Source organism: Lepisma saccharinum, chromosome 19, assembly GCF_977018435.1.
Source record: "Lepisma saccharinum chromosome 19, izLepSacc3.1, whole genome shotgun sequence".
Taxonomy (NCBI): Eukaryota; Metazoa; Arthropoda; class Insecta; order Zygentoma; family Lepismatidae; genus Lepisma; species Lepisma saccharinum.
Window position 1 is genome coordinate 62,074,895 of NC_139247.1, and position 26,715 is coordinate 62,101,609.

The following is a 26,715-nucleotide window of genomic DNA, read 5'->3' on the forward strand; positions in this document are numbered from 1 at the left end:
ATTTTTCATTCTTAAGTTAAAAAAGTATTTTGTTCAGAAATATTCAAGTCCACAACTGTGCAATAACAAAAAAAAAAATGCACCTCTTACTTGACCTACACAAGAAATGGGATGGTATTAATTCTGTCAGCTTGTAATCCAATATGTCCCGATTTTGATTCCTGGTGGAGGAACATTGTAGAGGATTTTCAATCCCACTCCAACTGTAGGTCCAATCTTGATTATACTACCTGAGCATGAGTGGACTTGAAACACCACTTCTCAACTGAACCAGTGTCTTTTTCAATTTATATCGAAATCATTCACAATACCCAATAATGTTAATAAAAATCTCCATGAACAAAAATACATGTAATATTTTCCTTGATATCTGTTTATTGTTTATTTGTTACATATCTTACAAAAGATCTTTTTATGGTCTGCGGCCAAAAGGTTGTGTTGTTGGTTGGGTGAGTTGCAATCCACTTATGTTGTTGAATTCCTGCAAATAAAGAAATAACAGTGTATGTATCTTGGAATTAAAGAGAAAGTCAGGCCACAATTTACTTCACCTCCCAACCCCATACACACACCTTACATAGAATACAATATAAGATATTTATGTAAATAAAACAAAGGAAGAAAGAATGAAGCAAAATTATGGCTCACTTTGGTAGCTCAGCTAGAACGAGGGTCACTATTTACATTTTGAGCCTAACAATGAAAAAACAGGAATTTGGCATTGAAAACTGCTTTATTGTTTTTCGAAGTATTCTCCTTTATGGTCAAATACACTTTTGCATTCGTTCGAACCATTTGTTAAAAGCAGTTTTTCCAATCTTCTTGAGACACCTCCATAATATGGTTTTTGAACGCATCAACGGCATCTTCCGCCGACGAAAATCGTTGTCCACGCAATTTATTCTTGACATTCGGGAACAAGAAGAAGTCATTGGGTGCCAAATCAGAACTGTACGGCGGATGACCCATCAATTCGATTTTTTGCCTGTTCATAAAGTCAGTTGTTAGATGAGATGTGTGACAGCTGGCATTGTCTTGATGAAGAATGATCCGATGGAGTTAGTTTGTTGTTGCCACATGACCAGTTTTCCCGAAAAAAAAAAACAAAAAAAAAAACAGGCGACCATTTGTTTCGATGTGCTTCGAGTGCGAACAACTTTTGTTGGATTGGGTTCATCTTGAAACACCCATACAGTCGACTGCTGTTTACGTTCCGGCTCATATGCATATAACCATGATTCGTCACCTGTTACAATCTTATATACTCTATGTGATCAGAAGTATCTGGACACCCACCTGAAAATAAAGTACAAGTTTGGGCAACCCTTCATCGGGAACACTGGCAGTCAATATGGTATTGGCCCACCCTTAGCTTTGATGACAGCCTTCACTCTCGTAGGCATACTTTCAATCAGGTGCCGGAAGGTTTCCTGAGGAATGGCAGCCCATTCATCGCAGAGCGCCAAAATGAGAAGAGGTATTGATGTGGATCGGTGTGGTCTAGCACTAAGTCGGCATTCCAAAACATCCCAGAGATGTTCTATGGGTTTCAAATCAGGACTCTGATCAGGCCAGTCCATTAGTGGGACGTTGTTGTCGTCAAACCACTCCCCCACAAGCCCTGCAGTATGGACGGGTGCTCGGTCATGTTGAAAAACACAATGGTCATCCCCGAACTGGTCTTCGACGGTAGGCAGCATGAAAGCTGTTAAAATGTTAACGTAAGCTTGTGCCGTAACATTGCCATGTAAAGCAACAAGGGGGCCAAGCCCCCTCCAGGAGAAGCATGACCACACTGTAACCCCGCCACCTCCGAATTTCACTGTCGGCACTATACAGGCTGGTAGATGTCGTTCACCAGGCATTCGCCACACCCACACCCTACCATTGGATCGCCACATTGTGTACTGTGATTCATCACTCCACACAACAGCTTTCCACTGTTCTATGGTCCAGTTTCGATGCCCCTTGAACCACACGAGGAAGGGTTTGGCATTGTCTGTGTGATGTTTGACTTATGGGCAGCTGCTTGCCATGGAAACCAAGTTGCCACACCTTCCGCCAAACAGTCATGGTGCTTGGAGTAGATCCTGATGCAGTTCGGAATTCCTGTGTGAAGGTGGCGATGGCTCTGGAGGTCAACATGGGAGGTTGGCCTGCATGCTTTTGTGTTGTACAGATCCCTTTACTATAACACCGGAACAGTGGACAGATGGATGTTTAGGAGGGTGGAAATCTCACACACAGACTTCCTACACAAGTGGCACCCAACCAACTGACCACGTTGAAAGTCTGCGAGTTCCTCAGACCATCCAATACTGCTGTCTCACACTGTCTGAAGACTACTGCGTTCGCTGACTATGTGTTCCACGCGGTAGATGGCAGTACTGTGTCACCCTATATGATAAACACACGTTTCGCGGTGTGTCCGGATACTTTTGATCACATAGAGTATGTCTTTTGAAGCACCACGATTGTATTTATTGAGCATTTGTTTGCACCAATTGACGCGAGCATCTTTTTGAGTTTTTGTCAAATTGTGTGGGATCCATACCTTTCTCACAGCTAAATGATCATGTAATATTTTATATATGCTGGTGGAACTAATGCCTATGGTTGCATCAATCTCACAGTATGTCACATGACGATCTTGCAGTATTAGGTTTTGCACAGCATCAATGTTTTCTTGAACAACAACTGGTTTTGGACGACCTTCGCGAATCTCGTCGGTGAGCGAATGGCGGCCACGATTAAATTCGTTATACCAGCGTTTCACAGTGGCAAAGGATGGGGCATCATCGCCAAATGTGGAAGTAAGTTGATCGATGCACTCTTGTCTTGATAATCCACGTCGAAAATCGTAAAAAATCATCGAACAAAAATGTTCACGAGTTAATTCCATTTTATTGTTGTCGCGCAATCTCCAAGGCAACATAAACAACACAAATGAAGCTATTGACAAAACATTTGAAGTACGTTATGGTCAATAATGCCAGACAATTACGTGCAAATGTCAAATCGCGCCTAACTTCAATCAGTGTTGCCAAGGCTCAAAATATAAATAGTGACCCTCGTAGAGAAATGGCACTGTATGCTTGAGACCTGGGTTTTAGTCCTTGTTGAGCCTACATATTTTGCCGAAAATTGTACATAGTACAGCTCACCACTCACGAGAAGATCTCCAAACAAGGGGTGATGGGGAGCGGGTGTGAAGGAAAGGATCGGTCCATTTGCAGATTTTAGGGGTAGCACAAAGCCTTCCGCTACGGATTTTCGAAGTGCGTGGGAGTTGATTAGCACGTCAATCACGCAGAGCGTGTGTCCGCCGCAACAGTTTGCTGCTTTTCTTTCAGTGGCCAGAATACTTTTGTATTGCTTATCCTGTGCATTATTTAGACTGTATTTCATAGAATTTTAAAATAATATACGGCAACGACTCTAGGCAGTTGACAAACTTTAAAAAAGAAGGCATTTTTAGATTGCAAAATGTTGTTAACTTTAGACGAAGACACACATTTTGTGCTTACTGGTGTTTTGGTGGGCTTATAGATCACACACCCCTGTAAAATAATTTTACACCATTTTTGTATAACTAATAATAGGCCTCATTGTAGGCAAATGACTTAATATTCTAATATTTATTCACTATGCTCCTAATATTATATGGTTGTGAAGCTTGGTGTCTTACTTTAAAAGAATAACATAAATTGACATTTTGCCTCGGATCTTTTTTCTTCCAGGCCTAAAGTCAGGAAACAGTTTTTGTAAGACGTCACTAAAAACACATTTGCATTTTGGCATGGTTCAGATCGTTGATCGACAGAATTTCACTTCTCCACTGCCATGTAACAACTAATAGTACGGCAGTTAAAAGATACTGTTTATTTCTGAATTCATGAAACTCAAATCAAAGTAAGCCGCAGCGAATTGCATATTCTTACCTATTGTCAGAAACTTGCTGCTCATCAAGAGCCACGGTAGATGTCATGTCACAAATGCTTTGAAATCAAAACCTCATGTGGCACGGTCGTGACAACAGAAGAGACGCAAAGGTCCAACAGTTTTTCTTTGTTGCAAGAAAAGTTTATTTTCTTTGCACTTGCAACTGAGAGTGTCGTATTTCTTTACTTTGAAATTGAAAACTGAAACAATATTAACAATTGTTTACAAATAACATTTTTAACAAAATGTTGAAGTTAAGCAGTTGTCTATACCACAAAAATAGGATATTTCCAAATTTTCCTAAAAACCTGCCCGGAGCATTTTTAGTACCTGAAAAACAGGATTTGTCCAGTTAAAAGAGAACTTCTGGTAACCCTAAACAACTTGCGTCGCTGCACAGATTGCAGCAAGCCCACATGTGTTCTCGCTCAAGGTGCACACCCCTGACCCTAATAGTGGAGTCGCCTGCTGCTACGTCACTTCACTTCTGTCAGGGATCCTCTTCTGAGCGGTCAGCTGAACATCTCCTGTGTGCGTCAAATTACAAGGAAATACATGGTACGAGAAGGCGGGGGGAGGTCAAAAAGTTTCCATATTCATATAGAAATAATTCACGTAGGAACACAAACTTGTGTAAGTTGAATAGGTACAAGCTTGTGTATGTTATGTGCCAAATATGACTGCAGTTGAATAATTACTGTTTCCTTGCCAGGTGTTTCAATTAATGAAGGTGCAACAATGGACTATTTGGAAGACAGAGCCGTGATCTGATTCCTCTTTCTGCAAAGCAAAGCTCCCAAACAAACCATGAGGAAATGTTTGCTGTATGGTGAAGAGTGTCCATCCTATAGTTTGCTGAAAGCAAAGAAAGCCCCCACCCCATCCTAAAAAGGCTAAGGTCAAAGTGTCTGCCAAGGTGATGTTATCAGTTTTTTTGGGATGAACGTGGTGTTATCCTCATGGATTACCTTCCGAAAGGCCACACAATTACTGGGGACTATTATGCAGACATTCTGGCCAAATTGCGTGAGAAAATTAAAATTTGCAGGCCTGTCTTTCCCAGATATTGCACTTTCGGATTTCTTCCTCTTTCCTAATATGAAGAGGTTTTTTGCAGGACACTCATTTTCAAGATGACAATGACCGTCATATCTGCAACAGAGGCATGGCTAAATGCTCCCATCTCCAGCATTTTACAAAGATGGTATTCGCATGTGTCTGCAACCGTGGGAAAAATGTGAAACAATGGGTGGTGACTATGTAGAAAATACAATTTTTTTGCCGTTTTAACTTTCTCCGACATTTTGAACTAGGTGATATGGAAACTTTTTTAACTCCCTTAACTCCCCTTGTATACTTTTGTAATGTGGACAATTAGTCTTTCCCAACATGCAATAGTATTAAGCATTTTAAAAATATGACCAGATTTTCAGAACTCCACATATTTCTTTGGAGAAAATACGATCCAAGACCTTCACACTTTGTGTAATGAAACCAACATATTGGCATTTCAGATTGAAGCTAATTATTCAATCACCCTCCTGTTACAACATTCGCTTGCAGATGATTATACAGCATGTTACCCTGCTATAGCATCAAACGTTGCAAAAGACTAGCACTAAATCATCCTTAGACTGGTATGAAAAGCTGGAAATAGGCCTTGTTAAAGCAAACGCTGTGGCTACATATTACTTCTAGCAAGTGAAAGGGTGCAAGTACCTTGTGCAGCTTTCTACTTGATTGTTTGAGACACTACACTGGTCATTGCAATGTCACCAAAGTAGTGGATGTGTAAAGGGTGGGGATGGAACTAACATTAGACATGCAGTTGTTGGCGATTTGCTGGAAATTACATGCATTCATGGTGCAATGGCCCTTTTGCCTGCTGGGAAGAGGTTCAATTATTTACTTCAAGTTTCACCTACAGTACTAAAATACCACTAGATAAGGAATCTGTAGCAACAGGAAAACAACAACAAAACATTACAAGATGGTGCAGAAAAAATTAAAAGTTACACACACATTCTTTACTATTGGTGGAAACTGTGTTCTAGCAATGAGAATATTTGGAGGCAGGTTATTATTGAGCCATCACAAACAAAAGAACCTTCAACGAAAATTCTCTGTGCACCTCCCCCTTTCTCTTGTTCAACTCAGGCCATAAGGAAGCATGCTCTGCTCTGACCCTTTCCTCCACCTGGGAGTACGGTACACAGGAGTTTTTGGTGTGTCAATAAAGCAGGCATCCAGGCTTGCACATAGAATGGAAAATTCACTTACCAGCATCTTCAACATTTCCTTTGTCTCTGGATCCACCTCAATGATATCGTGCTCCAGGGCAGATACCTCAGGCACATAGTTGTCCCTTCTCTCACGCTCCTCCTCCTGAAGTTTAATTGATATTCCTCTAACCTGGCTATGCCGCAAACGTTTCATCAAATGTGTGACGAACCTGAAATCAAAATTTATTTTCATTACATTGATGCAAATCAAACAAACTTCTACTTCATGACAGACTTAAGTTGGATTTCTTTCGTATGATTACATTTTATTCCCCTCCTCCCTACATGTACACAAAAAAGAAACTAAAAGTGCGGTAACTTCACAAGCTACATTTTGGGATGAAATAATTAGTTAATATATGACTAAATTCAGAGGCTGAAAGCCAGGATGGACAGGTACAAGAATGTTGCTTTGTAATCAAATCATTCAGTTTGATCGACATTGGACTTTCTTAAACTTTTACGACAGAGTGCAGTTAGGCTGAGAAGTCTGCAAAATTTATATTTTGATTGTCCAACATGTGAACTTCGAATGCTTTGAAGTCAATGGTCTTTATAATTCCACATTATGCTCAGATAGGCTAATCAGGACTGTACATTGCTGGGGATGAAGCCTCCGACTCCTTGATTGAAAGATCACAGTATTACTTACCATTATGCAATTAGGGAAGTATAAATTTTTAAAGTATGGCTGATAGAGAATGATAAGCTATAGGTACAGAATACTTATATATTAACATGTGAACATATTTGCCATGTTTGCTACAACTGCTCCACATGTACCAAAAAACATTATGCCAGCTCTAGGATACTATCAAAGGATTATGTTACATCCTCCATTCATTTTGTCATGCTACATTTAAATATTGATTATTTACGCACAAAAGTCTGGGCCAAACTTAAATGATCCTTGCATAATCCAGGAATATTAATTAGGGTTCTACCGTACACACACACACACACACACACATGTATACAAGTAGTTTACTAATTTCTAAGCAAAAGAAAACATTTCCACTGCGACTTTCCTCCTAAACAGTCCAAGCACAAGAATAAATCTATCAACAGAAACACCTTAAAAACTGTACTCAGAAATTTAAATTTATCCTAATCAAAAATATTAGTAAATGTACCAAATTGATTATAAATATTCACTTCCTTCGTGTTGGCTCTTATTCAACAAGGGCATTCATTCACGAACATTAGTGATATCCAGTGTAACAAAAAATTCTTGTTTTGTGCATAAAAAGCTGAAAAACACATGTACACTAGTATTTGGCCGGCATTATTCTCAAGCATCTACAGAAATGAAATTTACCAGAAAAAAAGTAAAAAGTGGTGCAATACTATAAATATGTGCATACCAGGAATTCAAAGAAATATATTTGAAGTAAAATTACATGTCCCCATAACTAGCCATATTCTTCCTTTGTATGCAACTGAAAGAACAACTTGCTAGTTGTGGTATATTAATACTCTTGCACACCTATGACTCATTCACCTCCGATATACAACCGGTAAAGTTGCTTGATCAGAAGACCACAGAGGTGGATCTAAGGAATGTGCTTGGTTTTGGTGAACTAATATAGCTGGCCCTCGATTTTACACCCACATCAATACATGTATCCTAAAGCAATTCAATTACTTACATAAAGTATTCAACAACTCCTAGTTGTAACAAAAGCAGGTGTCACATGCACATATACTTCTCGCAACACAAGTTAGATACTGTGATCAAATTATATAATTTCGTAAAGATACCCATGTCACAGAAATAGTAGGAAAATGTGAACCCTCCATCCTACCAAAGGGTTGACCACCAAATGGGCAATATTATCCCAAATATTTCCTTTCCGCCTATCTCATCCTCCAGTTGTGTGGTTGGAAATGGATTTCCTGTGTGTTCTTTTCTTCAGACCTACCCTGAGGAGGACAACCAGAGTAATCACTCTCTCAACAGCAGGTATGTAACTGGTTATGCAGCAAGGAATGCTACTGCCACCAAATTAAAACACACTTGGCAACCTCTAATGGCTCTTGTGCCATGGAGTTTTACAGTTCAAAAGTAGACTAAGTTTTGGATGCTTAGGCAGCACTTGGTGTGCCTAAAAACATAACATTTATGCTGCACCTCTGAAACCCTATTAATTAAAGGCATTTAAAGGCACCTCATCAGATGAGAACACTAGTATACAAGAAAAAGAAAAATGTACATTTTTTAAGGACCAATGAGTGACCAGGTACACTAATATAATTGGCATTCGTTGTTCTAATTTCAAGTCCCTGGAATGGAATCCTAGAAGAGCATTCTTCGTTGTTCTCAAAAATATTACGATTAACACAGAATGTATGAAACATAAAATGACCAAAATACAATAAAGCACAAAGCCAAATTGACTGAGGAAGAAGACTAAAAAGAAGAAAGATAATACAGTAAAACCTGTCTATCCCGGAACTTGAAGTTTCCGATCAAAATTTTTCCTTTTTATACAGAGTTGACTTTAAATACAGTATAGAGTGCTGAAGGAAATAATGGAAAGACAGATTTACATTTCGCATTACTTATAATGTAGAGTACTAATGCATGTACATACATGAATAAAAATGCGATACTTTCATATCATCAATCATCCCCATGAAAAAAAAAGAAAACTGAATCGTAACAGCTATGAGTATTGTAGTGCATTCTTTCATATTGACAATGTTACCGATAAGTGAGTGGCAACAGAACAGAGCATGTTCAACTTACAGTATTGGATTATTTTCTTGCAAGCGAAAAAAATAAAGAAAGAAATTTCCATCTTACTGAGAATAAAAATATCTCGTTGGTCTTTAAATGGTGTTCCATTTCCACGTTAAGCAGGTCATTTTTAGGTATAAAATCTGTCCGTTCTCGGGACTTTTTTCCGTATTTACAGGTTTCTTTCTTATAGAGGTTCCGGGATATACAGTTTTTACTGTATATGTTAGATATAAGAAAACTTGACTGCTCTCGCTGTCAGTTGTGTGTAATAGAAAACCAAGTTTCTGTGATGCAGACATTGAGTTGCACTTTATTCAAAGACTTCCACACCAGAAAGATTAATTCTGCATGAAACTGAAGTACATACATGCCGAAATGCTATGTATTATTTACACTTGTCACGAATTAAGTAAACGATTCTACAAAAAGATACTGCATAAAAGAAGGCAGTCAAATACATTTGGTTTATTTCAGTAGTGACTTGCAGCAGCGTGCATTCAGGATACGCAAGGTACGCACTGCGTACCCACAACACAGTAAGAAAAAAATAAACATTTTTTCGTCTTCCCCGAACATGAAAATTCAACAATTATCGCTCCGAAAGCAGTTCCACTGCAAGAAATTCTGATTTCCGCATGAACATGCTGCTGCCTTCCTGAAGGCAGTCCCGAATGATCCCGATTGTGACTTCGGCACCCACTCGATCCGCGTTCCTGCCGATTTCCACAGAAAGACTATGATTCTTCTGCTTGGTACCCTAGAAATTCGGAAGGTAACCCCATTGGCTCATATCAGCCCCGACCACGTGTTTGGGTCTGCCCGCGCTTCCCTCTTTCTCACTTCTTTCCCTGTTCTAAGCATCGAGGGTACCCGAGATTTTGACAGCGTATGCAGTGTTGACAGTAGTCAACGTATTTTTTTCTGGAATGCTTAGCTTACTAGCATTTAGCAGCCACGCGTAGATAGATCACTGTTAAGTTGCAATAAAAATACATTATAAAAAGTGATACAGGAATCAGAGAGGAGGGCAAGAATATGTAGTGGTGGAAGATCATATTTAATATACGCGTAAACTATCACATATGAAATATTTATGTGAGGTTAAAGTTACACTAGCAAGTTTTTTTTTTTTCGTATAGGGAGGTGAGGACCAGAATGGACTGTCACTGTGTCGAGGGGAAAATATGTGAACAATTTGCAAGTTTCGCACAATTCTCAGAGTATGAGAGTATCTGTTTATCTCCTTTTGGGATCAACATTTCCTTTGAGTTCCATAGCATGGGTGTTGATTGTTGACCCGATGATATGAATGAATGATAAAGGAAAAACATAATAAAACACAATGCTTACAATGGGATTCGAATGAGTCCCCCCCCCCCTCCCACCAGACATTGCAAAGTGATGTACGGTAGTTTAGCTTTTGAAGTGTTCTGGGATGTGTGCCGACGTATTTTCTACTTGTCCTTAATTATCTCCCTTTTACAAAATACTTTGTCGACTGGCAACTCCAATTCATTCGTCCACAAGAACGCGTGGTTTTCGGGCGTAGCGGACCGAACACAACGTACCATGAGAGGTTGGCTTTTGCTTTCTTCTGTCATGTGAAATTTGCAGAGAGTGTTTCGTTCATATTATTTACATTACAGGATCTCTATTGTTTGTCGGTGCTGTGAAGTGATAAAATAGTTATTGATGACATTCTGGAGAAGGGATTTTCGGAATTTACGAAAAAAGTGTAAATAATCCGAAATGGAAGGTCTGTTCCGGATTTGGAAAAATTGTTTCAGGCAGGAGTTGTGAAGGATGGTAAGCAGTATATTAGGCATTTTGATTTTTGAGAAGAAGAAAAAATATCTCTACAGAGTGATTGACTGAGTAGAAAAACAGTGAAACTTTATTGTTGGCCTTATTCGTTGGTTTCCTCTGCGAAAGATGTTGTGAAATAATAGAGGATACTGAGATTTATCAAATTTATTACATGAAATTTGAAAGGACGGAAAATGATCGAGCCATTTCCTTCCCGTTCAATGTTCATCGCACTGCATGAAGGAAATAATCAAAGTTGAATTGTTGGACTCTACGTAGCTACTATCAGAATATATTTGCGAATATAAAATATCATACATATATTTTACCTCGTTACATTTGGATATTGATACAAGGATGAGAAATTTCCCACTATAAAATTGTAGAAAAAAGTTATTTTCTGAATAACATGATGGCCAGGGAGGAGGTGGGGGGTTCTGACCCCCATAATTCATTTCGGTTGGCCCATGTTGCGTACCCTAGTTTAAATGTCACTGCACGCCACTGGTGACTTGTCACAAAATTCCACACTTAAGGAATTAATTCTTCTTACAGAGAAAATATTTGTAATTAGTTTTACAGAACATTAAAATGAGTGCATCAACATTGCTAAAAGAGACAGTATTACTAAATTTGTCAATTGCACAGTTCTGGACAAGTGTAAAAAATGAATGTCACCTGATGTCCAGAGCATACTTCCTGTGCATCACAGTATGAAATTTGGATATGAATATGCATAAATGCACATTAGCGTAGGCCTTGTGCTCTAATAGAATACCTGAACTTTTACAAAAACATCAGTCATGTAAAATAATGTCCCCACAAAAAGTTACATTCTTCCCACAACATAAATGCTTGGAAAAACAAATCACTAATTGCGGTATATTAATACTCTTGCACACCTATGACTCATTCACTTCCGATGTACAACCGGTTAAGTTGCTTGATCAGAACGATCACAGAAGTGGATCTAAGGAATGTGCGTAACAATGAAAGAAAATTCTTAGACCAGATGCATTTAATACATTAACCAAATTTTAATAAAACACCAGAACATTTTTATTCAATGTATCAATTGGAATCACTGGCATACAGATAAAAGGGGAATTCAAGTCAAATAAAAAATGTGTGTAAATTACATAAAAAGCACATGTACCATTGATCCCCTGCACACCTGCTGGAAAGTGGGAAAGTATGCATGGCTTGATTTTTTCTATTGTTTCTAGCTCACAGAAATGTGTACTATTGAAGTAATGAGTGGTTTTATGTGGTACATTTCATTGTTGCCAACCTCATGTTGATGAGAGCTATATGTAGAAAATTATTTATTGTGCATTGCTACTTGGCATTTATAAAATGTTATTAGTTTGGTGTGGTACGATTTACATAATACGTAAGCAAGTTGCACGTGATTGGGTTATGTTTCAGTTTTTAACGTAATAGGATTAAGGTGTCTCTCCGACACTAATAGGTGAAAGTGGTCCAAAATCTGGATAGATGCGCTCATTATTCATGCAAGGTGAGGTTGATCAGAGTTGCATTTTTTGTGATTCTCAAATTTATCCATTATCGCTTATCATAAGTATTAACAAGGTGTGTATGAAACATCCATCAAATAAGGGAAGGGGGAAAATAACACAGTGCAGCCAGATTGATTGGCCAAAGTAAATTAAATTACCCATTATCTGAAAACATTCCTCAGTCTCCTGAAATACAAAAGAATGCAAATCTCTCAGGTATCCATCCATGACCCTCTGTACCCTCTCAAGAAAGTGAAATATTTTGCATGGTTTGTGAAGATTTTGTTGTTTATGAACGTTTTCAGTTAACTCTGGGAAAATGTGTTAAGTACAGTATATATACACACAAAGAATATTTTATGAACAAATAAATTGTTCATAAAAATAATGTCCCCACAACAAGTTACATTCTTCCCACAACATAAATGCTTGGAAGAACAAATCACCAGTTGCGGTATATTAATACTCTTGCACACCTATGACTCATTCACTTCCGATATACAACCGGTAAAGTTGCTTGATCAGAAAGATCACAGAAGTGGATCTAAGGAATGTGCATAACAATGCCAGAAATTTCTGACCTACTTAATCTATTCACGTATGTATGTAGATGGATGGTAATATTGTTCTGTACAAATTCAAATTTTCTTTATGGAAGCGTCAGGTTCAGCCTGTGGTTGTTCTCCCAATCTAACTCTACAAGAGACAATAAACATGTTTAATATATGTGCACAAAAAAGAGCACAGTTCGAATCGCATAAAAAATGTGTGATTAATGGAATTATATTTTAAAATTCTACAATTTAACCCAAAGTCAAATCTAGAAAATTTTCCCCAGTGACAATATCAGAAGTTTTTAGATTACAACTATTAAAACGCAGTTAAGTAACCACTAGAGTGTGGAATTTTTGCCTAGTTCAACTCTGTATAGTAAAATATGGGCTTTGATATTTTAAATGGTTTCATGTGGTTTGGAGCCCAATAACGGTTTTTATAGTGCTTATAAAAGCCTATCTTGGTATTTCCTTTACAACTTGGGGTTTCAATTCATTGTAGAAGCTAATGTCCTGTTTATGATAAACTAGAAAAGTGACATTTACCAGATTGCAATGGATAGCTAGTTAATTGGAAAATGCTAAGACAACAGATCTAGAATTTGAATATGCCAATTTTAACCCAGGTGGCCATACACAAACCACTAGACACATGTTAACCCAATGTTAAATTATGTGGCTTTCGTCACTCCATTACATCAATATTGACATCTAGCAAAGATTTTAAGGAACTACCCATTTCTCAATGCTCACAATAGATGGCAGGCTGCAGAGGTCAGAGAGAGGGGTTGAGGTACACAGATTTATTAGATTTATTTCAAATTCAAAAGTGTTCTTCTCCTACACAGCTTTTAAATAAATTACTGTGACTATGACCTTCCCTTCAATGAAAGCATAAGAGAACAAACTTTCTTTTGCACGTGTAGATTACGATAACAAGTGTGCACTACACAGCACCCACTCGATCATTGCAGTTGCTTAAGACTCCCAAGACAAAGCAGCCTCCATATACCACGCTGCCATCCTTGTTGAACTGACCAAGCCAGGGACGGTATTTCAAATTTAAACCTGTGCCTTAACCATGTGTTGCTAACTTTCCCCACAGAAAATGAGCTGAGCACAGGATGGTAAATGCATTATGAAAATAAATATCCATGTAAATTGCTACGTAATATAAGCTTTATATTATGTACAATCAACAAATACCAACGATTCAAATGATGTGCCTCCCCGATGGCATAGTGGTAATGTAAGTGTGTCGGGTTCGATACATGTTGGAAGCACGAAGTGTACATTTTTAGATGGGGGAGGCAGGGGAATGGTATGTCCCCATCTAGCAAAATTTTCATAAAACATCCCCCAGTTCATTAACATTTGGCACACACAAAACTGTGCAGATCCAAGGGCAACAAAAAAAAATCTGGCGAAGCCATGCCAATTGGTAGGTATGCCAGAGATCCGGGTTCGAGTCCTGGTCAAGACTGCATTTTTCACTGAGTCTACCCCCCCCCCCCCCCCCAATTGCCTCCTTGTCATCATGTTAAGCCCCAGCTAACTCCAAAGTTCAACCAAACATCCCCCAGCACCCAGCTAACATTTTCTACTTCCGCTGTAGATGTCTGCTCAAGCCTTCGGGTTAACTGTGAGATGTTCATATGTTTTAAAATAGTGACAGGTGGGGGATGCTTTGCATCAATATTCCTTGAGAGGCAACCCCCCTCCCCACAAACACATCACTCTCCACTTCGAGCACATACTAGTTCCGGTCCCACTTCAACCTTCCCGATTAGCCTATCTGTGCATAAAGTGGATTTAAACTCAAAACCCGTGAGACAATTTCAATTTGTTGGAGGGGAACGGAAAAGATGTGTCGCTAATGATGATATTTTCTGGAGACCTTTTGCGAAAGCTTTCTTGTTCTATAAACGTTCCATTTAACTAGGGTCAGGAATTGTGTGTTATGGTTGGAGCCACTGCCCTTAGCATCTAGTTTCGAAAATTGAAACAGAAGTAAATTGCAATCCTTTTCGGCAAATAGTTCCTTAAAAATCTTTCGTAGATGTCACTAGCATCGCCAGAGCAGACGAAGGGAACAGAATGTCATTGATAGAGGCACATATTTTTGGTAAATAAAAAAGCAAAATTTCGGTATAAAAACTGAGTCAATTTCAGGTTCAAAAGCGGTAAATAAAATAAAATATCGGTGTTATAGCGGTGAAAAATTGGATCAAAAGTGGTATATAAAAAGACATTTTGGTTTTAAAATTGTGAATATAATCCTAAATTTGATTTAAAAACTACACTTATTCCACAGAATTAACATTTCACTTCTAATAGCCCATTTATGTAGTTATCAGAGTATTAAGTTTATTTCTGTGTAAAGGAGTCAATTTTTGTTTCTCCAATACTAACAGCAGAATTAATCAATTTTCCGGGAATTGCATAACTCTCAGGATAATTCAGACCTCAGAAGGTCCCGCGTCGGTGAATAAACCCTAAATTTCGTGTTTAAGAGTTAATTTCGCTTTTTGCAGTTCATTTCGCATTATTTCGTGACAAAACATGGTCACAAAATGCATCTCACACCTCTCAAAAACATGAAAAATGAACACTACAATGTGTTTTTTCAAATTTAGTTTTTTTGTCAAAAACGAAATATGCATGCCCCTAGTCATTGAGTTTCACCCCGATGGTGGTAACACAAGAACACCTGTTCAAATTACATCGCCAGAAAAGGTACAATTCCTAACACATCTAGAAGTTACTCCAGTTTTAGTTTAAAGTCCATCTTTTGCATGGAAAAGCTTAATTGGGACTGGACCTACATTTTAAAGTTGGATCTGAACTACTGCACTATGCGTATCCATCAGGTATCAAAAGCAGGAGCTCTTGATTACAAGGTGACAGCTACCACTACACTGTGAATTACTGCAAAAGACCTTACACATGTTTTACCACTGAGTTGTCAAGTATGTACAGAGGAGGTAGATTTACCTGTTAATATAGTTTTAAAAAAATGGGAGGGACAAATACCCCTCCATCCAAATCGACAAATCGCCTTGCAGACAAGAAAAAGGATAATTAAACTCCCCCCTCCCTTTAACCATAGGTAGAGGCATGCAATTTCGTTTTTGAGGAAAAAACAAAATGTCAAAAAACACATTGTACTGTTAATTTTTCATGTGTTTTAAAGGTGTGTGATGCATTTTGCTACCATGTTTTGTCACGAAATAGTGCGAAATGAACTGCAAAATGCGAAATAAACTCTGAAACACGAAATTTAGGGTGAGGTCTGAATTATCCTGAGAGTTATGCAATTCACAGAAATTTGATTAATTCTGCTGTTAACATTGGAGAAGCAAAAATGAACTCCTTTACACAGAAATAAAATGTTAATTTTGTGTAATAAGTGTAGTTTTTAAATAAAATTTAGGATTATACTCACAATTTTAAAACCAAAATGTATTTTTATATACCACTTTTCATCTAATTTTTCACCGCTATAACATTGAAATTTTATTTCATTTACTGTTCCCGAAATTGACTCCATTTTTGTACTGAAATTTTGCTTTTTTATTTACCAAAATTATGTGCCTCTAACCATAGGTGTAACTTCCAGGGAAACGCCCCCCCCCCCCCATTTTCCATTTTATTAAAATTTACATGTTAGAGGTACTTTTCAAACATTCTGGCACCTGAAGTTCGGATTCTGACCTCTCTCAAGGTACACTGCTGCCTAAACAGCCATTTTAAGCGTTAAATTAAAGTCCGCAACTACTTTCACCATGTGGTGAGAATAGCAAAATGCTGAAGACCAGAAATCATATAATTGAGTTTTTGAAGGTATTTATGGAAGAAATTTTAGTAACAGTCCAGACTGGTTTATGATTTTTTTCAAATTCCCCTAGCAGAAATACTAATTATCATACAATTTTGGAAATTGTTGTCACACGAGATTTGAATCTTCCTTAAAGCAATGAGCACTTTTTGGATTCGAAAAAGTTATTTATGTTAAAAAACAACAACTTAAGTAATCGCTAAAACATGCAGTATGTGTTAACAGATGTAAATTGAAATCGAACCATGTAAAAATTAAATTCGTAACAAAATGAATAATAAAACATAAGGAACTTGGGTCGAAATTTTAATGCTAACAGCCCTAAAACTGATTTGCATAACTTAACAATGAAAGCATTTCGGACCAAGCCCCTTACATATCTAGGTCAATTGACAGCAGCAGCAGTTCATTTTGGAACAGCTTGCAGTGTTTTCCAAATCCATGGTGGGTAGGAAAAAAAAAATAATTGTCACCTGCATGAAAATAAATGCAACCCAAGGTTAACTTGATACACACCAGTTGTCAACAACTAACAATTGTGCAGGCTAGGTCGTAAATCATGCACATATGTAGTTAAAAAGCTGGTGAAAATAGTTCAAAAGCTACCTTCACTACTAAAAACAGCTCAAAAGCTACCTTCAGTACTAAAAATATCTCAAAAGCTACCTTCAGTACTAAAAATAGCTCAAAAGCTACCTTCAGTACTAAAAATAGCTCAGAAGCTACCTTCACTACTAAAAATAGCTCAAAAGCTACCTTCACTACTATAGTAAAACATTTGATCATCAATTGTAATCCCAATGCAAAGTGATTATTGTAATGTGGAAGGGGCAAAAAAAAAATGATTTGGTACTAATTTACTATTCCACATACAGATTTCCTCATTTTTACACAAGAAACTACGGTAATAAGTTCCTGTAGGATTGTCTAACATCTGGAAGGTGTTTTCTGTCATGTGGGAATGTATCATAGGGAAAATTCATGTTTTTTGTTGAAACTCAGACGGACAATAGCCTTTGGCACGTATACCTTCATAGATCATCACGCGTCGTGCTTGTGTTTTGTTGATGTTCATTGTGATGCAGTGTTTCCAACAAAAAATACAAACATGACGTGTCGTGGATGCATGGTGAAATTCATACCGGGAGCCCCATAAACCATTGACGGATAGCCGCACGAAACATTTCTGGCAGGCTTAGGTTATGCAAGAATAGTTAAAAATGTTGTTCGTAAAACAATGCAAAGTTTTTTTTTTAAAAAAAATACATCAGCTTTCTTCACAAGTGTTTTTTTGGGTTACGAAGGTTGGAAACACTGGATACCGAATGAAAAAGGGCAAAACACAAGCACGACGCACGATTATCTATGAAGGTGTATGCGCCATACTGTGCCATACGCAAGCGAGACAACACACATAAAGAAGTCAAAAACCTTAATACACTTTAAAGAATGTTCTGCGAAACAGATAGGTTAGTACGAATGTTAAAAGTGACGAAACTAAGAAGTTACAGGTGTATGTGGAATAGTAAAATTTTACCCATGATTTTTAGTGCCCAGAAACCTGTCCTAGTGATCAATAAGCTGCTGAAGTATATGCTCACAGACAAATAGAAATTGAACTAGGCCTATGTAAAAAATGCGTGTGTACCATTATTTGTTCAGAATTAACCAAATGGAACTTTGGCCCAACGATTACATATCAACGTAGTTCGATGTCTCCGTTGAAACTGTATAAAAAAAAATAGATCCTAAACATGCCCCATAGAAAGGTTTACAGGTTTATGTTGAACCACGCACACAAAAATTGCAACATAAAAACCACGTTTTGTGTACGTACCCAGCAATCTTGTTTCTCAATGGCTTGCTTGGAATGATTGCGATTTCTTCACATATTCTCTTGTTGGTGTGGAAATCGAGCGTCAATCTGGTATAGTATTTCTCTATGATAACTCGGGAAGCTTTCTTTACTGTTTTTGTTCTAACGCGCCCCTGAAATAGAAAAAAATGTGCGTTTAACAAGAGCCACACGTACGTGCAATTAGTGCAGGAAAAGAAAAATACTTTTCAGAAACATTGCTCACAAATGTGGGCAGAATAATATCACATTTTAACTTTCACAATAATGTTTGTAAAAATGTCACCGAAATAGATAATTCAAGAATACGATGAAATAAATGCCGCAACGATATTCCTCTAATTTAGAAACTTACCATAGCGACAGTTTTCCTTTGCACAAAACGGAAGAGCAATGGCGCAGGTTACGCAGTGGATGCTGGGAGAGAAACAACTTCCGGTGGAGCAAGTTTCATAGATGTCGCAATGTTCGCACACCAAATCCATTTATTCATTACGTTGGTTGGAGAAGACAGAGACAACATTCGGGCTGTGGTGGTTGGGAAGCAAGAGTGTCAGGGAAATATCGGTAGTTTAGTGTGCGTGTGGTGATTGTACATAGTGAAGTCTCTCACAACATGTTGCTGAGGACAGAGAGATAAGTCCGACAACATCTGAGTAGCTGCCACTGTGCCGCATTGCTAATATATAGCAAATTATATTGGCCTATATCACATGCTTAATGAAATTGTATGTTTCGGTTATTCATGCATGAAGTCTGAAGTGATTGTGTTGAAGTACGTTATCGGTGAATGAAAATAAACAAGTGCATTCATGCTGTTAAGCCAAATAATTATTTAGTGTATCGTTTATAATTTTGTGTGAAGTGTTATATATTCGTGGTTGTTTTGGTTTTCGACTTACGTAAACATATGAGCTGCAGCGAAAAGTGTTCCAGATAGAACTTTGTTACACTACGTGAACAGAGAAACTACTTGTTTAAACATTTGTGCTTGGCTGTTTTTGAAGAATAATAACATTTACACCGAGTTGATAGACTTTCTAAATTTTGCTGCAGGTAAGAAATTACTTATTTGTTTTTATGTAAGCTAGTTTAGTGGAAGGTTTTCTCGTGGAAATTATTAAACAGAAGTGAAAGTTGTACTTGACTTGAGCAATCAGCTGATGTGTTCAAAATTTCCATATGATGTTTCTCGTATTAACCTTTGCCAAATAACTCTGCAAACTTTATGTATTTCTAACTTTATATTGTCGGATGTTTCGTAGCCTACTGCTTGCACGACATTATTTCACGTTGTCAATGAGAGCATAATCCAGCTGTTATCAATGATTAACCCTACCCGTGTGACAGTACCATGCAGTGCAATCAAAATATTTATGTGTTCGAAGATAATTTCGTCAATACAGAAAAACGCGTTTCTCTATGCTTTACATTTTAGGGTCAAGCAGGAAAACACACTGTTGGACTGTTGGCGGGGCAATTAAGGGGCGTACACCGTTTGTCATCCCGTACGCTACCGCTTCTTACAACGAAGAAGGATTGTGGTGATTAAATGTTGAATATTATACACTGTTGAAGATAAGATTTTCGATTTTTTTGCGACGTTTGTCTATTTTTGTAACATGGACCTATATGCTCATATTTTTTATTTAATACTTTGTTCCAATATTTTTCCCAAATACTGTATGTTAGTTTGTGTGACGTTAAACTTGCGATTTGTGATTCATTTTACAATAGAACTGTCACTTGCAATCCAGGATATCGTTATGTTTTTTTCTTTTTGTGTGTGATAATCAAGAAGCTTCATTTAGGTTTTCTTACGTTAGAATTCGTTGCATTTAGTCCCATCAGTTTATAAAATGAAATGTTGTTTCATTCAAGTATAGTAATTTAGATTTACACTTGTAAGGTAAACAAACTGGTGACGGTTTGCTTGCTGTGGTGACTGCAATTTTTTTCTAGGCTTCATTTGTAATTGGAATTTTGTTTCTAATCAGAAAATTTATACATCTTTTTGGCAATTTTTTATTTTGTATTTTTCATATTTACAATCTCTTTTCTGCTTCTTAGTCTAATCAAAACAACATGATGGGTGATGATTCAGTAACAAACAAAAAGCAAAATACTAACAATTGCCATGCTTTTATCTATTTGGAAAACTTAAGTCAGGCACTCAAAATACACTACAGTCGCACTCCACAACAAGGGCACAACACACTTTACACACTTCATTGTAGTGCAGCCTTCTTCAAGTGGGATAAATTGCACACAACAATAATTAACCAATCAACACCCCATGGCCTTAACTCCAAAGTAATAAGACTTTCTTCTATGTAAGCTATCAGAGATTATTTTTTCATAAATGTATGTAATCTTTATTCTGGCAAGGGTTAGGTGGGAAAATAGAATATGATGAACTTCACGTGCTGAATGAATATGTTGTTATTAAAAACTGATGAAAGGACACTCTTAAACAAATGCTCATGCCAGTATGTGAGCTGTCTGTGGTGGAATAGAATCCTTTACTCAACATGTTTGACAGTCAAGTGACTTTTGCCCAGTATTTACTTACAGTTTTGGTTGTAAGTGGGAATTGTTTTTTTTAAAGTACTATATTATAGATTAATAAGTTCACTCTGTGAATATGTGAAAATGCATTTCTTGAATGATTACATAAAGTTTTTCAGATTGATTTAAGAGTTTACAGACATAGATATTTTTATTTTCCTGTAGTTTACGGTTATTACAAGCATAAGAAAACTGTTTTTCGTTGTAACGTTTCAGGAGAACACACGCTCCCTTCATCAGACATTTATTTTCATTTTGACTGGAATGCAAGCAATGCATACATACAAGAAAAACTATTATAGATACTTTTGTGTTTTTATTCTGCATTGTGAATTCTGTTAACTTGTTTGTGTACTTTCACTTTGATTTCATTGTGCTTGGCAGTTTCCTACATAATTGTGGTAATGGAAGCATCACTCATAAAGATGCATGAATGCTACTCTTAATAGGCAGTTGTTCTTAAAATTTCTATGCTATATTTCTTTTTTGGATGGAACAGATATGTTCGTGACAGGGCATAATGCAGACATTATCTTTATCTACATTTTAACAATATCAACATTTCATTGTTTACACATAAACATTATACATTGTACTGATGAAGCATAATTTCATTTTTTTTCCATCTGAATATTGCGAACGATGTGTTCTTCTACACTGGCGCATATCTGGAGAGTTGAATTTTTTTTAGCATGATTCTTTTCTGTACTTAAAAGGATGTTTAGTGTACATGTCAAATTAATTATATTGTGTTGATGAACATCGCTGCACAGTATTTTATGAATATTTTGTAAAGAATCTCCTGTATTGAAGTTGTATTGTGATGCGTTGAATTTTCTATACATATGAAGTTTCCGTTAATGTCTGGTAGTTAATTTTGTAGTTAGAATATTTGATTTCACTTTAGTTCCTTCATTTCTAATTTATCAACATAATACACTGTACTTAGAATTGTTAAGTTGTTTGAAGCATGTTATCATATTGCCATGAAAAGAAGCATGTTTATAACATATACTTTTAATACTTAATTAGGCAATTTTTCACACAATGCTATTCTACAGTTAGATACTTTCTTCTAAATCATATTGAAAATTCCAGCAATTGTGATGTATGATACATTCTTGTGGCATTTGTTGAGATTTTTATGAATGGCAAATTTTATTCCTTATGATATTTTCTTTGCCCCCCCCCCCCCTGGATATAGTGTGGTATCATTATAATAGAGGATATGTGCTGGTACACATTATGTGTTGCACTAAAGACAATAGTGGAACTACTATTTGCAGATTGGAAGGCTTTTCATTGGATGACACATGGCAAGGACACAACGTTCCCTTATTTGTGTGTTCAGTGGCATTACCATAATTTTCGTAGGTGACGGTTATTATTATTATTATTATAGCATTCAGTTCTATTTTCCTACATTACATTACTGTATCTACCTTTTTGTGCTGAAGTCCACTATGCCTTTTTTGCAAGTAGGTCATCAAGTTATTGCTTGCATGTTGAAGGAGCATTGACACCATGTGAGAAATTCTGGTTTTTGTATCTCCTGATTTCCTAAATTTTAAACTTATAGCCTACATGACAAGGTTCATAATGATGCTTGAAGTAAACGGGAGAATTATATTTGACGAATACATCTTTTTGGGTAAGCGATGGATTGTACACATAATTGTTGACCGTAGTGAAGTTTTGAATTTTGACTGTTGAAGTGGATAACTCTTACATATATTTGAGTAGAAAATGTCTAATATAAATAAGATAACATCCATATAATGAAACTAGAAAGTATTCTATGCTGCATGTACGAAATAATTAATCATCATTCTGTTTTTAATTATTAGGAGATTGGTCCTTTTTTTTTTTAATCCACTCTGGCACATGCATACATATTTTTTAATTGTGAGATGATTAACATAATACATTGTACTTATTGTAGGGAATTTAATTTGATTTTATTTTTTTGGGGAAGGAGAGTATGGCCCAACAATTCTAGTTGTATTTGTATGAAGGCATCCTGTTCTTTTTGTCCTTGCAATTTCATCCAGAATAAATTGAGCATTAACCCTCTACGACAAACAGTTCTCATTCAATAATGTTTTTGTATATTCCTAATATTTTAAGAACCTGCAATTTTAAATTCAAATCAGTTTTCTGCAGACATACAGTAGTCATATTGCTTTGACATTCAAATGTGTGATACATGCAAATGAAAATAAAAATGAAATATTAATAGTTGTTCCAGAGAGCTGATGATTCCTAAGAGACACTCAAGCACTGGTCCTAAATAAGACCAGCCTGTGTTTAAGGTTTAGCTTAGTGACTGAAGTGACATGACTACAAACTGGACACACTGGAATAAGTGCTTCTGTCAAGTCTGCTGGCAAAGAGGCTAATATTCTTGGCCACCTTCTGCTAGCCAGGGACCTTCAGAATGTGTTTGTTTAGTTGCTTCTTTCTTGACACTTGGCAGGGCCTCCCCCATGGCGCAGTGGTAGCGTCATTGCCTTGTAATCAAGGGGTCCCGGGTTCGATACCCGGTGGAGGCACAAGTGGTTCGGATCCCACTTTAAACTGTAGGTCCAGTCCCGATTAGCCTTACTGTGCACAAAGTGGACTTAAAACAGCAACTCAAACCAAACTCTTGACACTTGGCAGGAAGAGTGGGATGAGGTTACGGGAAACAAGTTTCACACTATCAAACCCACCCTTGGTTCTTGGCATTCCTCATACTGTCCCTGCCATAGAGAAGAAGTCTTCTTAACTCGGCGTTGTATTGGGCATGACCGTCTGACTCATGGTCACTTGCTACAAGGGGTTGACCCTCCATGTCTGTAAAGTTATTTAAAGTGTTCGGCATAATATTTCCAACTGTTTATCGTCCATGTTGGAGGATGATTATAGTGTTTTAACAAATGGTTTTTAGAAGAGCTTGCCTCTTAACACTGCTTCTGAGGAAGTTTTTAATTTACATACCTTTTAATGTGTTGTGTATGCCCAACCTTTCTCAAGGAGGTTCTTTACGTCCCTCTTTTTAACACCAAGGTAAGGGTTTTAGGTAAGAGGAATTTTCCTGGTATACTTTTGAAGGGTGGAAAATGCTCATATATGCCAACACACCCACAAATTTTAACTTATTCATTCCACCAACATTATGTGATGCAATGCATTCTGTAGAAAAAGGGTGTCTGAGAGACACGTGTAGCATGTCACAAAACCAGTATGAAATGTTACATTTAATTCTGATGATTTGTTTCCAAGTGTCAAACTCGGTCTTGTTAAATTGTACGGAACTAATATGGCAGAACAGCTTTACCTGTTGAAGGCCTTGCATCACATTGAAGCCGAACATGCTCCATTGGAGAGGCTTTTTTCATGTTGGCTTATACGTAGATTGCTGCATTGTACTTGCATCAATTTGTTTTGCATTTTCTCTTTCACGTTAAATAGAGGCCTACAAATATTTTGTGTAATTAAAACATAAAACATAACCTGTGATGAAACAGCTCGTGAGGTCCAGGGCGTACCTACTGGCTGCCGGCCTCACTCCCACCTGCCAAGGTTTGGAGATCATCCAACGAGTTATGGGATGATGTGTGGCCAGCACGACGAACCCCTGTTCATTGTAAGTTTCCATGACTGGGTTATGCTGCTCTTTCGCAGCTCCCCATTTTCTCCACGCTGGTGGGTGGTCACCATTCCCATACACACAAACCGGAACCCAAAGCCATGTACCTTAGGCCGTTTGGCCATGGTGCGGGACATGTAGGGTATATTATGAATTCTTAAGAAAGGAGAGAGAGAGGGGGGGGGGGATGACTCTTGTCTATTGTATGGAGTAATTCACTTTGCTGTTTATCAGTGTAATACAGTGCTCGAAGTGAAGATGTGAGAGGAGATTCAAGATGTCATCCCTTTCCTGTTACATATCACTTTTGGAGGAGGGGGACAAGTGCCCCTCTGTTCCCTGCTATATCTGCCAATGCAACACAATATATTAAAAATTTGCCCCCTCTAGGATTGACTTTTCCCCTGGTGGAGGCTCAAGTGGTTCCGATCCCACTTGAAACTGTAGGTCCAGTCCCGATTAGCCTTACTGTGCATAAAGTGGGCTTAAAACACCAAACCAACCAACCTACTATAGGAGCATCCCCCAGGTAACTCCCAAGTCTAGACCAACCCCCCCTTCCCCTTATCATTTTTTTTACCTCAAGTGCTTGTGTAACATGGATGCAAAGATCCTACAAAAATTATGCACAAAAAGAAAGAAAATAAATTTTGATATGATAGGTAGTCACTAATGAAACTCATGGCATTGATGCTTTTTGTAATGAGAATGAGATATTCAGGTGTAAAATTGTTTTCTGCCCTCCTTTATCTTAAGCAATGTCATATTCAATTTGAGGATTTTTCAAGATGCCAGCTTTGTATTTGAGAGCATAGTTAGAATCATATTCTACCACAGGCATGCATAATTCCATAGATTTGATCACACATTTTGCTGCTTCGGGTGACGTAGCATCGTTGGATGCTCTGCGAAACTTAAAGCTCAAGCCACCCTTCCACATGATTTCCTTGTAATCGGGGAAAAAAAGAGACAAATAACAGTCGCATGGGGAACAGTACAGTGTGGCTTTTTGTTTTGATTCTCGTCCCGGCTTCGAATCCAACTGCTTGAAGGTAAGTACTATCTACTTCGGATAATTTCAATGTCCCCACTGTAGGGGAAGTGGTGCTAGGATAGTCAATACGGTCGATGACTGTGCCATGCTTCTTGATTTCAATTTGAGAGGAGAGAAAAGGTACAAAATTGTCGACGAGTTTAAAACTTGCATTGGGAGGATATTCTTCGCTACTCTTTTCTCACTACATCAAATTTTATGTAAATATCTGCTCTATGTGGGTGAATAAAGGCGTCTGCCTCAATGTCTTTGTTCGGTTCATTAAGATGAGCAAACGTCCTCCTATTTGGAGGGAAGGACTGCAACTCGTAACTTTCAATATCTCCCATGGTTATTTTTATAAGTTGATTTCCATCACGGCTGTGGTAGTGGCACCAGCAAAATCAACAACTTCGTTTTTCTCGTTGGTGACTGTTAATAATAATAATTTTTATTGTAGAAACCCATGAGAACATCACATGTATTACAATTGCCAGAAATATAACCTAGCCTTATACTAATTAAGTACGCGTATATATAGATCTTGCAGACAAACATCCCAACAGCATCTTAGAAACGTAACACCACTTACATAAATATAGTAGTTGACATTATTATCTTACAAGCATAACTATTTTACCTAACAAAATCTATTTCAAAGAATTCTTCTACCCTATATATACAATTATCAGTCAATATTTTTTGTAGTTTTCTTTTGAAATTAAAAAAGGGCAATTGCCTTAAAGACAGAGGGAGAGCATTGTGAAACTTAACTGACATGTAGTAAAAGGTTTTTTGTGTCTTGTTGTAATTACATCTAAACAATCTCTTATTTCTGATTTGATAGGTGTGTGAACACCCTAACTCCTCATAAATGTGAATGTTTTCTTTTATATAGAGCAGGCATTGAAATACAAATATAGCAGGAGCTGTCATAATACCT

The 26,715-nt window shown here is 37.4% G+C and overlaps 2 protein-coding genes and 3 non-coding genes across 5 annotated transcripts in view; 1 reads left to right on the forward strand and 4 right to left on the reverse strand.

The window, feature by feature from the left end:
* Positions 1-355: 355 nt before the first annotated feature.
* Positions 356-19,030, reverse strand: RpS17 (ribosomal protein S17). The gene is made up of 4 exons (XM_083140977.1): positions 18,896-19,030; positions 18,523-18,674; positions 6,223-6,394; positions 356-481 (listed from the first exon to the last, which is right to left on the reverse strand). Exons 1-4 carry the CDS (start codon positions 18,896-18,898, stop codon positions 413-415), a joined length of 396 nt encoding a protein of 131 aa, XP_082997103.1. The 5' UTR covers positions 18,899-19,030; the 3' UTR covers positions 356-412.
* On the reverse strand, positions 7,624-7,791 carry LOC146003208 (small nucleolar RNA SNORA53). The gene has a single exon (XR_014443810.1). It is a non-coding gene; the product is annotated as a small nucleolar RNA SNORA53 (small nucleolar RNA).
* Positions 11,586-11,757, reverse strand: LOC146003200 (small nucleolar RNA SNORA53). Its single transcript, XR_014443804.1, has one exon. It is a non-coding gene; the product is annotated as a small nucleolar RNA SNORA53 (small nucleolar RNA).
* On the reverse strand, positions 12,680-12,851 carry LOC146003207 (small nucleolar RNA SNORA53). The gene has a single exon (XR_014443809.1). It is a non-coding gene; the product is annotated as a small nucleolar RNA SNORA53 (small nucleolar RNA).
* The window catches only part of Fur2 (furin-like protease 2), a 1,025,686-nt gene continuing 1,017,989 nt past the window's right edge, over positions 19,019-26,715 (forward strand). Inside the window, exon 1 of the mRNA XM_083140976.1 lies at positions 19,019-19,596. The gene's annotated coding sequence lies outside the window, so the exon portion shown is untranslated. The remainder of the gene's footprint in view (positions 19,597-26,715) is intronic.

What these genes read in the sequence shown, in the direction of transcription:
- RpS17 (XM_083140977.1), bottom strand. An exon ending in TTGAGAAACAAGATTGCTGG is followed by an intron (nt 6,395 to 18,522) that starts GTACGTACACAA and finishes TTTTGATTTCAG; the next exon opens with GTTCGTCACACATTTGATGA. An exon ending in AGGAAATGTTGAAGATGCTG is followed by an intron (nt 482 to 6,222) that starts GTAAGTGAATTT and finishes CTTTATTTGCAG; the next exon opens with GAATTCAACAACATAAGTGG.